General features: G+C 37.0%; 1 protein-coding gene across 1 annotated transcript; it reads right to left on the bottom strand.

The window, feature by feature from the left end:
• Positions 1 to 4,249: 4,249 nt before the first annotated feature.
• On the bottom strand, positions 4,250 to 14,269 carry LOC127621103 (renin-like). The gene is made up of 9 exons (XM_052094557.1): positions 14,095 to 14,269; positions 13,309 to 13,459; positions 13,031 to 13,154; positions 12,765 to 12,883; positions 11,692 to 11,888; positions 10,268 to 10,390; positions 9,157 to 9,301; positions 6,848 to 6,946; positions 4,250 to 5,622 (listed from the first exon to the last, which is right to left on the bottom strand). Exons 1-9 carry the CDS (start codon positions 14,160 to 14,162, stop codon positions 5,461 to 5,463), a joined length of 1,188 nt encoding a protein of 395 aa, XP_051950517.1. The 5' UTR covers positions 14,163 to 14,269; the 3' UTR covers positions 4,250 to 5,460.
• Between the last annotated feature and the right edge of the window lie 2,955 nt (positions 14,270 to 17,224).

Raw genomic sequence — 17,224 nt, forward strand, 5'->3', positions numbered from 1 at the left:
TGGACTATTGCTATCTTTTATAATAGCCTCCTCTACAAACTCTACATACCTATGCTTAAGAATGGTAACTCCCCTACTTTTACTGATAAAGTTAGAATGGTAAACTTGAATCGAGTCTGGGTTGATCCTTATTTAGCAAATGGGTCACTTGTAAATAGATTATGTCAGTTTTCAGTTTACTTAACTGTGTTTTCTTGTTTCATTTTACCGGATGTTTTAGCCCCCGCACATTCCAATTCGTCAATTATGTGTCCGCTCTGCGTATGCAACCCAAAGCCATCTCAAGAACCTTTCGGATGATGTCACCACCAGACCCCCTTGATATGTCATACACTGTATTGAAAAGGCTGTGGAAATGGAACATCCTGTACTCCTTGTACCTCTGCTTCTGACAGCAAAAGGGTGGCAGTACAAGAGAGGTTAAAGGGTGGCAATACGAGAAAACAAAAAAAAAAAAACAGCATTACAAATAACTAACATTGCCAAACATGTCTTGTTGTTGGTATCCAGCTTGAGAGACTACATTTCTCTTCCAATTGTCTCTACTCTTTAATAGCTTACCATGTGAGTCCTCACTTAAAATCAAAACAAATACCTTGAATTATAAAGCTCTTGTAAATATTGTACTTTCAACCCACTCCAAAGACCAAAAGAGGCAGGCCAGTGCCAGGCACCGCATTTTTCTATAGTTGCAGTCCAGCCCACCCTCCCAAAACTGAAGTACACTGGGTTCACCCACATACTTTTTAAATGTTGCGTGCCACCTAAAGTGCTCTCACCAGGTCGGATGGCAACCTGTATATCTCGATATAGCGACACATAATATATGAGGTCATCATATATTAATAATGGGCACAACAAAAATAGCCCAGCTTGGCATGCTATACATGGTGGGGTGATAGTGGAAATGGACTGCAGCACTACATCAGCCCCCATCCTATTGAACTATCAACTCTAATGTGTTCTATCATAATACTGGACAACAATGATAGTCACATTAAAAGGGCTGAACAATGTAATTGGTGCCTCTCCATGCCCTCTGCATTGTATCGGTATAGTCCATCTCCCCGCTGTGCTCAGTCAATTACACTTGTTGCTGAATAGTCTAATCAAGAGACTTTGTGATAATAACATAGGCCACAACTTAAAAACAGTTAAGATTTGCTAGCAAAAATTGAGGAAAAGGCTGTTGCCTCATCTACAGAACTTCGCAGCCAGGCTGACTCCTATCGATTTGATTCAGAAGACATTAATTGATCGACTGGAGTTATGTGGATTACTTTTATGCTGCCTAAATATGACTATTGGCTTTTGGATCATCAAATAGCTGGCACCCATTCATTTACATATGGATATATAGAGCTGAAATGTGCTTATAAAAATCTTCACTTTGGTTCTGCTGAAGAAGGAAAGACACACACAACTGGGATGGCTTAAAGGTGAGTAAATTATTTGAGAATTTACATTTTTGGGTGAAATATCCCTTTAAATGTGAATGCATGCAGGATTTAAGAAGGTTATGGCTGCAGGCATAGCTCCAAAAGGGGTGTGAGCTCCAAATCGCCATTAAAGATTTAGGGAGACCTAACCTAACCCTTTCCCTAATCTTAACTTTTTTGGAGATTCCGCCCCATTTGGAGGTCTCCGGTCTGCAGCTTTACCTACTTGGAAGATTTGTTTTTCAGAGTGTCAAGCTTACTGCATGAATAAAACTTTATCTGTCACAAGACAGTAAGTGGTTGACAACATGTGCAATTTTGGTCTTTAGGCTTCTTACCAACACAAAACTTGTGTATAAATTTAGAAAACATGAAATCTATCTCATGAGTAAGTGCAGATGTTAGAGGCGTCCATAGAAATGATCAGCAGACAAGCATTTCAGATGAGCAGGAAGAATTATTTTTTGAAAGGGTTCATGTTTTTCTAATACTTTTTCTGATTGTTTGATATGATACACAGTGTATAAATATTTAAGACTATGCAATGAATATAATTCAATTAATATATTCATCTTTTTTCTGTGCATTAATTTGAACTGTTATTAAGCACTGTGTAATTATTATTATTTTTTTATATTTAGCACCCTCCCCCAACCCAGACCAGCATTTGTTCAAACCTAAACTATGCCATTGGTTCTTTTCATTGCTTCTTATTGCAAATAACACAGGCCATACACTGTTTCACACTGAAATTACATTCATACTTTGTATCTGTCACAATTTAGATTTTAACGTGTATCCTATTTTAAAGTGTGATGGCAATCCTACATCAATCAAATGGTGGCATATTTGCCTGGTTGTATGAGTAAACTATCCACGTCAGATCCATCTACGAAAGATTTGAAAGGTTAAGTGTGGAATTTCTGCACCTCTAGCGGTACCAAATGAATTTGCAAAAAAATATGGCATGCTATGTCCGGCTGGAAATCTGTATCTGTGGTGCTGTCAAAACATTGCTCTTTTTATTTGAACTTCTGGAACAATGGAAACAATGGAAGAAAGGATGACTGTTCAGGAAATCTGTATGAAAACAATTATTTTAATTTCATTTAGTGAAGCTATTAGTGCAAAAATTGCATACTTTTTCCAAGTTTTCACCTAATGTTTACACTACACGATTTTAAGCCCATTTAAGCTCGCCAACAGTTTTATGGAGATCGCCAATAAAATCCCAAAATCATAGGCAAATCGGAGCTTTATCCCATGAGCGATGATCGTAATGTATGAACTATCAAAGACGCTATCTGAGAGAATCGCTGAAGATAAAAAGAGAAAAGAGAAGTGTGGGAGAGTAAATGCCAATTCTCTTGGACAATCAGGTAAGCAAATAGGTAGATTTGTTAGTAGGAGGTACTTTTTCATATTATAACCAATAAAATATATGACTACAAACATACACCTCATATTCTGAAATGCATAACATATGATCATGCATTTCTTTTCGTATCTCGTATCACTTCTCGCGTGTACTCTGTTGCGAAATGTAATTTGGAGTCCAGGAAGAGTAGTGGGGGATTTGTCAATAGCGAAATGTTTAGTAATGTGTTCACCCGTCACCGATTCCTTGTGTAATTTGAAAACGCCATGACTTCCATGACAAGACAGATAGTTGAGTAATATGAACGGTACCACGATCCAACTTCTTTGAAAGTCATGTAGTGTGTAGGAGGCATTACTTACACACTTTTCAAAAATTAAAAGGGCTAAACTGACATTAGTCAGTGGTAATGACCATGGCATTGTCAGGATGTAAAGTTAAATTTCACAAACTTTACAGCCTGACCTGTTTTGACAAGGTGCATTGTACATCAACATGCTCTATTAAAACGCAGTAGGGCATGTTAAATAGTTTTTATGCATTATCTATAGCTGATCAAATTTAACAGTACAAATTATAAACACTACAAACTGACAAAAGAAAATGTGGCAGGAATGGAGGGAGAGAGAGACATAAAGAAAGACAGAGAGACAAAATAGCATGATAAAATCTGCAACTCCTGCTGTGGAAGGCGTCTTCAGCGTGACTGTAGCAGCAGCAGAGCGCATCTCGCATTCCATCTCACAACATTTTTCAATAGAAACACTACAAGACTAGAGGTGTTATAAAAATAAGAACCAGTGAGTGTCTTTGATTAACATGTTTATTTTGATGGATGTACCAGCTAAATGAAGATTCTCTAAAGCTGTTTATAACAAAACAAATTCTAGTACATGATGGCACTGATCTCTGAGACAAATGTGGTCAAATGGGGCAAACATTATATCGTTTGATGTCTATCCAGACTGACCTCTGATTTGCTACATGTGCTGTCTAGATTGCGATGTTCTGAGGGGGGAAAGAAGCATTTGGAAATGAAACAGGTCCAGTTGTATTTGGTTTATTGGGTTTCCATGCATTTGTAGGGCACTGCTAAAAATAATTACATGTTAAACCAGTTTATAGTTATTCATAATAAACATCTAAAGTAAGAATTACTGGGAACAATTTACAATAAGATTGTATCTGTTAACATGTCAACACAATAGTTCAAATTATTTAAAAATGATCAATACTTTTAAAGCATTTATTAATCTTTGTTAGTGTTCATTTCTACATATACTAATACATTTTTTGACATTAAAAGTTGTATAAGTTAACATTAGTTAATGAACTACTGTAACAATGAACAATAGTGTATTTATAAATCAACATTAACCAAGATAATAAATGTGTAAAAAAAAATATATATATATATATATTTATTGTCATGGTATCTAAAGCCTAAAAGGGAAAGTTCACCCAAAAATTTAAAGTAGTTAAATCTATATCTTTAGAAGTGATATGATAAGTGTGGATGAGAAACAGATTCATATTTGGTAACACTTTATTTTACAGTGTCCTTGTTACACATATTATATATATTGACTATAGTAATTACAGTCAATTATGCATAATTACAAGCAACTAATCCTAAACCAAACCTATAGTAAGTACATGTTGTTAATTAGTAATAATCAGTTATTACTTGTGTTATTACACTGTAACAAGGACACTGCAAACTTGAGTTTAACCATACTTTTTTTACTCTATATCTCCACTTTCACTTCCTCATTCTTGTTCTTTTGTTTTTGATAATTCACATTCTTCGTGCATGTCACCGCCTACTGAGCAGGAAGGAGAATTTATAGGGGGAAAAAAGACCCATACCTATCATATTGCTTCTGAAGACATTGATTTAACCACTGAAGTCAAATGGATTGCATTTAAGCTGACTTTATATGCATTTTTGGACCTTCAGATTTCTGGGCACCTTTCTTTTGCATTGTATGGACTATAAAGCTGAGATATTCTTCTAAAAATCTTTGTTTGTGTTCAGTAGAAGAAATAAAAGTCATACACTTCTGGGATAAATAATGAGAGAATTTTCATCACTGGTTAAACTATTCCTTTTACTAATGTTAATGAATAGAACCTTATGTTAAAGTGTTTACTAGTAGATTACTATGGTGAATACATTGGTGCAAAAAGCAAGTGGATTTCTTGGGCATATGTGTTTATTTTACATGTAGTAATCAAGTATTGCACACTTTCTGATGCCCAAGTCACAGTGCATAAATAAAATGACTTAAAATCAGAGACAGGAGTGAATAGTGCAAATAATATAAATGAGAGACCTATTTAATTTTGCAAGTGAATTCAACACTATTTTCCCTTTCGGAGCAAGTTAGCAAAGTATATAATAAACCCACATATCCCACTGTTGTAAAAGATCACTCCTGACATATCATTTGTTATTCTTGGACCAGCACCACTATACTAATCCAAACCTGGATCACAGAAAAATAAATGTAACTAAAAATAAACTCTTAAAAGGACAGCATTTATATCTTATGTGACAGATCAAGTGGCCACCTATTTGTAGTTTATATGTGATATGTGCAATATGATGTTAGGCTAAAGTCAAAGTGATCCCAGTTGTTGTCAGACTGCTAGAGCGAAGCCGATACGATTGTTTCTCCGATCAAATTTGGTATAATATCGAGCTATGAAGTTTGCCCCCAGAATCCAAACGGGACCAGTAGGGGGAGGCACATCCAACGCTTTGAAGGTCACAGTACAGATGTCCTCCCCAAATTCTGACTGCTATGAGCAGAAGATCAGAAGAAACAGAAAAGAAAGAAAAGACAAATTTAGGTTTTTGTTTAGTTAATGCAATTTCTTATAGCTGTATATAGCTGTATATGAAGCCATAGAATAAAAGAACATAAATACATTATGATTCACTTTACTTTTTTACATGAAATGTAACCTAGAAATATGTGAAGAATTTAGTAATGCATCCCAGACTTCAGCGCTTATCTAAATAATGAGTATAAAACTATTGTCTGCCACAGTGTTATCAATGAAAAAGGTGATAATTCTGATCAAAAACCCTTGATCACACATTCAGAGATTAGCATGGTTAATGCAGTGTTTATAAATATGGTAAATTTGGTTGGTTTTGTTAGGGTCACAGACAATGTTAAATGCAAATAATAAAATGCGACCCTCCATATAATTCTGCATGTATAGCAAAACATGTAGACTTATCAACTTTTAAAAAGGCAAAGAAAATGCTTCCCATATCTTTTTATGTTGAGACCAAAGGCTGTGCTTCCAGTAAAACTCTCAGGTATCGTGACACAAATGTATTAGTCACTTGGCAGAAGCTACCCAAATCAGACAGATGCCAACATGGACAGGTTCCCTGACATGCTCTCATTCTCAAAAGTCATGAACAAAATTACTCAAAGTAAAAGAATAAAAGACTCACTCAACATCAGTTACAGGTTTGGTAAGGTTTTGGATATTTAAGTCCTTTTTTAATATAAAGTTTCATTCCTGCCCAGTAGATGGCGATATGCACAAAGAATGTAAATCGAAAAGAATGTATAAGTGAAAGTGGAGGTTTATTAGTAAAAAGGACTTCAATATTGAACTGTTTCTTACCTACAACTATCACATCACTTATAGCAAAACATGTAGACTTATCAACTTTTAACAAGGTTAAAGAAAATGCTTCCCATATCTTTTTATGTTGAGGCCAAAGGCTGTGCTTCCAGTAAAACTCTCAGGTATTGTGACACAAATGTATTAGTCACTTGGCAGAAGCTATCCAAATCTGAACAGATGCCAACATGGACAGGTTCCCTGACATGCTCTCATTCTCAAAAGTCATGAACAAAACTACATCAGTTGTAGGTTACAGGTTTGGTACAGTATTGGATTTTTATTTATGTCCAAATTAAAATTTGGGTCCTGAAGCAAAACCAGTTAAACCACTGTTAACACACAATCATCACATCTAAAAAGGCACATTGGTCCTTACCCAGAGAATATAGTCCTCTTCTGTGAGAGGATATTCCTGACCACCAAGATGAAAGGCCACACTGGGCAAAGACTTCACCAGATCACAGTTCACAGTGTACTGAAACAGAGAGAGAAAGAGAAGGTTAGTATTGACTTTAAAAACCCCCCACATTCTGTGCATGTACTGCATTGTTGTGCTAAACTGAACTGACACTAAACTTCACAGGTTTTTACACATAAAATATCATCAAATACACTGACATTAACAAAACAAACATCAGCTTTCAATCCCATAATTTGCTCCTCACACATTATTTATGAATCACAGCTTAACATGATAGACAAAAGCAGCTGTGCATCAGGAAAAGGAAACAGAACAATAAGAAACGGGTTTGCTAGAAGTGTTCTTTCAAAATAGTTTTGATGTTTTGGGGGTGCCATGTTTCATATATCAGGGCTATTCATATGATGTTTTGCTGTATGAATGCACTGTTATATAATCGATTGCTACTATGGGCAATTCTGGATGTTTTATAGGGTTCATCAATGGCCACCATACTTTTGACATGTGAGACATGTTGCTGGTCCTGGCATTCCTGTCAAAGAAACATAGTCTTAACCATTGGTGGCACTAGGGCTGAGCTACCAGGGCATAGTTCACCCAAAAATTAAACTTCTCTCATGTTTTACTCACCCTCATGCCATCTGAGATATATATGTCTTTCTTTCTTCTTCAGAGCACAAATTAAGGGTTTTAGAAGAATATTTCCGCTCTGTTTGTCTATACAATGCAAGTAAATGGTGGCCTGAACTTTCATGGTCCAAAAAGCATATAAAGGCAGCATAAAAAGTATTCCAGACTACTCCAGTGGTTAAATCTATATCTTCAGAAGCGATACGACAGGTGTGGGTGAGAAACTGATCAATATTTAAGTTTCATCCCTGCCTAGTAGGTGGCGATATACACAAAGAATGTGAATCGAAGAAGAATGTATAAGTGAAAGTGGAGGTTTATTAGTAAAAAAGGACTTCAATATTGAACTGTTTCTTACCTACACCTATCACATCACTTCTAAGCATATGGATTTAAACACTGGAGTTTTATGGATTACTTTTATGCTGCCTTTATGTGCTTTTTGGACCTTTAACGTTCTAACCACCATTCACTTACATTGTATGGACCTACAAAGGTTTAGCAGAAGAAAGAAAGTCCTAAAAATCTGGGATGACATGAAGGTAAGTATATGAGGGACGTTTGGGTGAACTATTCCTTTAAGCCATGTAATTACTGATATCGTAACTGTCTTGAGTTGGTCCCCTCAGATCCACAGAGTACTAAATATTCAGATATATAACCCTGAAAACAAAGAGTGATATATGCATATTTGCTCGAGGAATTTGAAAACTTTAAGGTACGAGCTTTGTGTTTTTTTCCAAAACTCTTTTATTAAGACATGATGCCATAAACCTCGCAAACTTTGTACTAACTATGAACTATTTTACTCATAAGTACCTATTTTAGCATATTTACAGCCAGATATGTTCTAAACTAATGTAAAACACTTGACGAATCAATTATGTAAGTCTGTCTGTTGTAAAAAATGTGCATAAAACTACGTAAATCTGAATTGACTTCACGTTTTAAAGCACATTTCTGATCTTTGAGTGTATCTGAAGCTGAGACAAAAGTTAGTAGGATATTTTAGTTCAAGTAATATTTAAATATGTATATTATTATTATTATTACATTATAATATAGTATTATATTTCAATATTTCATCAAAGGATGGTTTCCTATCCACTGACTTTAGAACTGCCTCTGGTCATAACCCTAAACATACCCCTAACCCTGAACTTAATCTACCCCTAAAATTAGAGGGATAATATAGGTTGATAAGAATGGTGTACATTAGCCATTCGCCTTACCCTAAAATCTGATATGTTGAAAGGAATGCTGTTTCAGGACTAGCAAGGATGCTGTTCCAGGAACATGTGCTACCTGGCAAAATTCCATACACCTGCTATGTGCTGCTTTTTTTCTTTTTGGAAAAACTGGAACACATTGTTCGAATTATATTTAAGGTTTTATATAACAAGTTTGAGGCCTTGCCACTACTGAAGAGATTTACAGACAATGTCATGATATTTTTCTGAAGGTTTAAATTCTGGCTTATTCATGTATTGGTAAACATAATTGGTAATTTGTAGATTTATATTTTTTGGTTACGAAAAAAGAATTCCCTCATGCTGAGGCTTGATCTCTCAGCCCACTGTACATACTACTGACAGATAAATACATAAATCCTGTTAAATAAAGACAGAATTTACCCCTCCCTCAGCCAGCTCAACGGCCCCGATTGTTTTCATCAGAATAGAAACAGAGGAGGCAGGTCCTGTGATGTAGGAGGAGCCAGTATCAATCACAGCCGTACAGCTGTCCATGCAAAACAGCATGTCTGCCCCCACCGAAACTCTGCAGAGAAATAAAGTATTGTTTAGGTAATGCTTCACAATATCACTTTAGATAACCTCAGAGGGTTTAAAGTCAATGAAATTGCATTTGCAACCATTTTACTTCTTTAATATAACATATTGCTGTGAAACTGAATATTCAATGAGAAAAATGTAGGACGGGACTTGATTTTATCAATCAGGAGTTGATTGGATTGTGAAAAATGGGTGTTCTATACACATGAATTTTGACAAGCAGTGGAGGCATCTCATAGTAAAAATATCTTTATTTGCTATTATTGGCATAATCTTTATTACATTAACGGCATAACTTTAAAAAAAGCTTCAATGGCTACTACAGTAGCCTAAAACTTTGCTGTATAGCGGAGGAGGCAGAGCCGGGATGGAACGACGCACGCCCAGTCCCCAATCAGCCTGATAGGGCACGCGAGGGATAAAGGCAGCCGGTGATGACAGTTTGAGGGAGAGAGAATTACGGGCAGATGCCCTGTATGTGTTTGTGTGTGTCTTTTTATTTAATCAAATATTATTTATATTGTTAAGCAGGTTCTCGTCTCTTCCTTTTCCTTTAACCCCCTTACATATAATGAATTAAATTGCTATTTGGCTATTGGCTAACATTAAATCAATGTAATACATTTTAATGTAAGATTACGAAGAAAACTATTTTTCTTTGGAATAATGTGAGCTGTTGAATCATGCACAGTAAAACTAGGAATTTTTTTTATTAAGAAAATACAGGGTTGATTTTGATTTCATGCTGACTTTAAAGAGTTAAAGAACAGAAAGCATGGATCAGTTACTTCCAAATCTCTGGAAGCAGTTTGAGGTTCTGTTCAAAATTAAAAACGGATGGCTACCAGAAAGCATGTATAAACTGATATAGGAATTCTACAACAAGGAGTATTGTGATGTAAAGCAGATGTAGAATCCAGAATAACTGATTATGATGATGGTAAAGTCTTACCCTTTCATGGTGACCTCCCATTTGCCTTCCTCTTTGGTATTGACATAGTGGAAAGATCCAGTGTGGTACTTCGGGTCTGTTCCCCCCAGTACAAGCTCTCCCCCAGGTATGTGTGTTGGGTCCCTTACAGACAAGGATGTAACCCAATATTCATGTAATTTAACATGCTGAAATTATATTTTCTGCATATCAAAATCTTAATTTCAAATTTGTTTAATAATAACTGTGTAATTAGGGATAGACAATGAAAATTCTTTCATCATTTACTCACCCTCATTCCATATAAGATGCGTATGACTTTCTTCTGCTGAACGCAAACAAAGATTTTTAGAAGAATATTTCAGCTCTGTAGGTCCATACAATGCAAGTGAATTCTGGCCAGAAATGTGAAGGTCCAAAAAGGAGATAAAGTCAGCATAAAAGTAATCCATGTGACTCCAGTAGTTTAAACAATGTCTTCTGAAGCAATCCATTTGATTCTGGGTGAGAACAGACCAAAATATAACTTTTTCACTGTACATATTACCATTGCAATCTCTAGGCACGATCATGATTTCAAGCTCGATTACGCTAATGAGGCTGCTGTCAAGATGTATAATGAAAAAGGAGTTACATTTTGATCTGTTCTCACCCAAAACCAAATCATTGCTTCAAAAGACATTAATTAACTGGTCTGATGGATTACTTTTAAACTGACTACAGAGCTGAGATATACAGTCATACACATCTGGGATAACATGAGGGTAAATGATGAGAGAATGAAATGTTTTGGTGAACTATCCCTTTAAATGCTTTCTCCCAGTCTGACTAAATAAGCAAAATCAACTATAAGTCAGCCAATCGTAGGTTGATTCCCCTGACAAGTATAAACACTAATGTGGCTTAAACCTGTACTAAACCTAAGTTTTAATGAAGTCTTGTTAAAATGAAAGGTGCTGTAAGAGATTTTTTGGATGGAAAGGTATGCAACAAATGTTTCTCACTGGTCTCTGTGACAGCTGTAGACTTTGTAAACAGCAAACAAAAATGTGTCCGGATCACTGACATGAGTTGTTCACCTGTCAATCATTCTGCTTGTTTTAATAGTGTTGCATTTTAAGCAGTTAAATGAGGCTATGATTCATAATGTTTGTCAGTTGAAGGTGCTATTGTGCCACTGTTGAGAAAGCCACAGGAACAAACAATGCTGCTCTTTTGCTCAGTTTTGGTCTCAAAATTATCTTTGCAGGGCAGAATTTTTTGAATAAGGGGTGTGGCTAATTCATCACGCGAAAGCTTCAGAACTACAGAACCTTTAAGTTTCAGTATGTAAAAAAAAAAAAAAAAAAAAAAGATTTTTCGAGTATTTATTTGCTGTGTAAAGAAATGCTCACCAACTCCAAAATGCTTTGGAATATTTATTTGATGTGTAAAGAAATGCTCACCTACTGTAATACACAGAGAAAACATCCTCATTTAGGATATGTTGTGACATGATGCGATCAAAAACAGGTGTAATTCCATCAATGGCTGCGTTTGGATAACCCATCCCTAACACTCCGTCAAACTTGGCAAAGATGAATGGAATCGCAGGAAGAGCCGTTGCCTCTGCAAAAACCTGCACCACGGGAATACCACCCACCTAAAGAAATCACAGGTCAGGGATCAAAGAGCAGGGCCGTAGCACAACTGTTTCTAAAGAGCAGTACACAGTCAGGGAGCATAATACAGTCAGGGGGCCCAGAATACCTTACTACAGCCCTCAAAGACGGTCAAAGAGTTCACTCCACTATTGGATATCATTATTTTTCTGCAGGGGTTTTCATCATATGCTAATGATTTTAGTATCATACTGAGATAGATATATTTCAAAATGGATCAGTTTTTTGGGATACTGTTTTTTGGGATACATGTCAAATTTTGTGCAAAAGAATCTGGACTGAGTTATCTATTGATCTTTTGCAGACAGATTTATTAGACTTCCCGTGGTAACCTAATCGTAGATGGCCACAAATATGTACATATTTTACAACACAATGAATTAATATTTTTTTGCCTTATCTTATGAACACCAGACAATAACAAATATAATTTTCACAAGTTGGAAAATATTGAACTTTTTAACATTTCCAGAAAGAAAATTCAGTGACACTTTGCAATGGGGTTTCATTAGTGAACAACTTTAGTTAACATTAACTAACAATGAACAATACCTTAACAGCCTTTATTAATCTTGGTTAATGTTCATTTCAACATACTAATACGTTTTTAAAATCAAACGTTGTTATGCTAACATTAGCTAATGCACTATGAACTAACATGGACTAACAATGAACAATTGTATTTTTTTTTTAACATTAACAAAGATTATTAAATGATGTGAAAATATATTGTTCATTGTTAGTTCATGATAACTAATGTTAATTAGTGGAACCTTATTGTGACGTGTTACCAAAAATTCCAATACAAATTTATCATGAAAACCATTCCTTCATATCTCCCTGCCTTATTTACTCACAACAACCACATCCTCGCTCAGAAATCCCCGGACGTTTCCAGAAGCATACTGGATGGAGAATCCTGTGCCATTGAAAATGTGAGTGAGGGATTTGGAAGCATCATACCTGTTGTGTGTGACTAAAGGAGTAATGAGAGGTAGATTGAGTGGTAAGAGAAAGAAAATACAGGTTTTCCATTTCATGAATGGTGGATAGATTTAACTGATTTTAGGCAAACATTGTGATATGAATTTTATGGTATGACTGTTTGTGAGAAATCACTCACAACAGGCTGTGTATAGAGGAGAACAGCTGTGTGAGGGAACCCAAAGGTTTGCAGAACCAGTGTCAAACACAACGTTGAACATCTGAGCTGGTGAACCAATACTGATCTCACCAAAGTACTGAGTCTGAAAAATAATCAAGAGAGAGATAACAGACAGCAAAATGATATAGGGTTTAGAGGAACTCGAATTATAATTATTTTCTTTTTACAGAAAAATGTATCCTGTTTAGTATTACTAAATATCATTGCAAAGGTGTCAATTGAGTGTTGGGTCATACATCCAAGTAGTTAATTAGAGCTGTCGGTGCTGTGCCATTGGTGGGTGAGGGTTCATAAAATTTTGGCATAATCTCAGACATCACTTGAGCTGGAGTGACACCTATTTCCTTGAGGGTCTCTCGTATGGAGGGCATTTTCTTCAGTTTTAACCTGATGGTGGAAAGAAAAGTGGTTAATTTTAGATTTTCAATGTGTAAGTGATACAAACGGCATCATCAGGAAGTCTAGCGGGGCATTGTACCTCATGCATATACAACATTTTAATAAAAGTGAAGATATAAAGTAAAGACAAGACACCAGAATCTGCTAGTTAAGTATAGAAATACAAATAAAGAAAACATTTGCTTGCAAAATTGTGCTAGATCATACACACAAACCAAACTCTGACAAGTTGTTTTATTACTTTTGTCTTATTGTAATAAAATTACACTGCATGATGGATTAAACAAACATGCTGGTTTACAGAGAGATTATTGGAGTTAATTTTCTATGTATTGCACATCTAAATGAAACAAGAGGTTCCATAGAACTAGAGGCCAGATAATTATATTGGAGTCCATAACAATTAAAGACAGTACAGTAAAGACGTTCTTTTTATACTTTACTCAAGATGTTTATAATGACTGAGTGCCCAATGTAAAGTAAATAACCTATAATCATCAGTAATAACATTAAAACTCAATGTAGAAATAAATTCAGTAAATATATGTGCATGCCCAATATTGTGATCCAACTGCAAACAGACAGGAAGCATTTTTCTACAGAACAAGAAAGTGTTCACTTACCTCCACAAGGCCTGTACACTGATCGCTGAGAGTGACAGGACTAGAAGAATCAAACAGTGATCTTTCATTCTAAAAGATGGATCTAAATACTTTAACAACCCAATGTGCTTGACGTTGTATGTCCCTTGCTCCTTCACAAACCTCGCTCCTCTTTACGGTCCTTTATTTGAGTGACTTTCCTTCTCCTTGTGTTTTTATACCATTTCTCCTAAGCTCTGCTCTGACCCTGACACAAATCCTCAGGACTCTCTATCTTCATCCCCCCCCCATCCTGGTAAAGTGCTCTCTGAACAGTGTGACCCTTTGGCCCAGGGGAACACATAACACACAGTGATTTAAGACCATTTCATTTAATAAAGCATCCCTCTATGGGCCTGAAGGATGTGAGAGCGTGGAAAATTAATGAGCATGATGAATTACATGAATCGTTGACTAATGTTTGGCTCTAAGATAGCCTAATTTTATCAATTTAACTATTAATCCAGCTCAACATTCATTAAAGGGGATGACCAGAAAATTAAGAAATAGGTAATTGTTAGTGATTTGGCAGACTACAGTTTACAAAAGATTTGAGAAAGGAATGAGTTGATCTGCACTGAGTTTTGTATTGAAACATTTATTTAATGAAATTACTTTACAAGTCTTTCTAGAACTCACTAGCAGTCTCAATGACAGGCCATGATAATGAGTTCAGATAACTCCACTCTCTCTGATAAAATTAAATATGATCATAAACATTTGTTTTGGAACATGATCTCATGTTTAAACTTCTGCTGGTGAAAGAAACATCTGCTATGTATGCCCACCAACTGGACCAACACAAACAGTCTTGGTCAGCTATTACTAACATAAACCAGCATGGACTATCACCAGACTAGCTCTAACCAGCATAAACCAGCATAGACTGGCACCACAACAGAATTTACCAACACAAATTAGCCTTGACAACACTATCCCAGGACTAACCAACATAAAATAGCCAGGAACAGAATTACATCAGAACTGACCGACAAAAACCAGTTTGTGCCAGCACTAACCAAAATAAACTAGTATGGACCAGCACAACACCAAAACTAACCAACACAAACCAGTTTGGCCAGCACTACACCAGCACAAACCAACATAAACTAGCCTGGACCAGCATTGCACGAAAACTAACCAACTCAAACCAGTTCAGGCCAGCAGCACACCTGCACTAACCAATATAAACTAGCCAGGACCATCACTACATCAGAATTAACCAACACAAATCAGTTCGGGACGTTACCACACAAGAACTAACCAATATTAACTAGTCTTGACCAGCACCATGCCAGCACTAACCAATAAAAACTAGCCTGGACCAGCACTACCCCGGCATTAACCAACATTAACTAGCCTGGACAGCACTACATCAGAACCAACCAACACAAAACAGTTCAGCCAGCACCACACCAGCACAAACCAATATAAGCTAGCCTTGAGCAGCATCACACCAGCACTAACCAATATAAACTAGCCTTGAGCAGCACCACACCAGCACTAACCAATATAAACTAGCCTTGAGCAGCACCACACCAGCACTAACCAATATAAACTAGCCTTGAGCAGCACCACACCAGCACAAACCAATATAAACTAGCCTTGAGCAGCACCACACCAGCACTAACCAATATAAACTAGCCTTGAGCAGCACCACACCAGCACTAACCAATATAAACTAGCCTTGAGCAGCACCACACCAGCACAAACCAATATAAACTAGCCTTGAGCAGCACCACACCAGCACTAACCAATATAAACTAGCCTTGAGCAGCACCACACCAGCACTAACCAATATAAACTAGCCTTGAGCAGCACCACACCAGCACTAACCAATATAAACTAGCCTTGAGCAGCACCACACCAGCACTAACCAATATAAACTAGCCTTGAGCAGCACCACACCAGCACTAACCAATATAAACTAGCCTTGAGCAGCACCACACCAGCACTAACCAATATAAACTAGCCTTGAGCAGCACCACACCAGCACTAACCAATATAAACTAGCCTTGAGCAGCACCACACCAGCACTAACCAATATAAACTAGCCTTGAGCAGCACCACACCAGCACAAACCAATATAAACTAGCCTTGAGCAGCACCACACCAGCACTAACCAATATAAACTAGCCTTGAGCAGCACCACACCAGCACTAACCAATATAAACTAGCCTTGAGCAGCACCACACCAGCACTAACCAATATAAACTAGCCTTGAGCAGCACCACACCAGCACTAACCAATATAAACTAGCCTTGAGCAGCACCACACCAGCACTAACCAATATAAACTAGCCTTGAGCAGCACCACACCAGCACTAACCAATATAAACTAGCCTTGAGCAGCACCACACCAGCACTAACCAATATAAACTAGCCTTGAGCAGCACCACACCAGCACAAACCAATATAAACTAGCCTTGAGCAGCACCACACCAGCACTAACCAATATAAACTAGCCTTGAGCAGCACCACACCAGCACTAACCAATATAAACTAGCCTTGAGCAGCACCACACCAGCACAAACCAATATAAACTAGCCTTGAGCAGCACCACACCAGCACTAACCAATATAAACTAGCCTTGAGCAGCACCACACCAGCACTAACCAATATAAACTAGCCTAGACCAGCACTATGCCAGGACTAACCAACATAAACTAGCTTGGACCAGCACAACATCAGAACTAACCAACACAAACCAGTTCGGACCAGCATCATCCCAACACTAACCAACATAAACTAGCCTGGACCAGCACTGCACCAAAACTAACCAACATAAACCAGTTCAGGTCAGCGCCATACCAGCACTAACCAACATAAACTAGCCTGGACCAGCACTGCACCAAAACTAACCAACACAAACCAGTTCGGACCAGCACCATCCCAGCATAAACCAACATAAATTAACATGGACCAGCACTGCACCAAAACTAAACAACACAAACCTGTTTGGGCTAGCACCAAACCAGCACTAACCAATATAAACTAGCCTAGACTAGCACTATGCCAGCACTAACCAACGTAAACTAGCCTGGACCAGCACAACATCAGAACTAACCAACACAAACCAGTTCAGACCAGCACCATCCCAACACTAACCAACA

Source organism: Xyrauchen texanus, chromosome 27 (assembly GCF_025860055.1).
Source record: "Xyrauchen texanus isolate HMW12.3.18 chromosome 27, RBS_HiC_50CHRs, whole genome shotgun sequence".
Classification (NCBI taxonomy): domain Eukaryota; kingdom Metazoa; phylum Chordata; class Actinopteri; order Cypriniformes; family Catostomidae; genus Xyrauchen; species Xyrauchen texanus.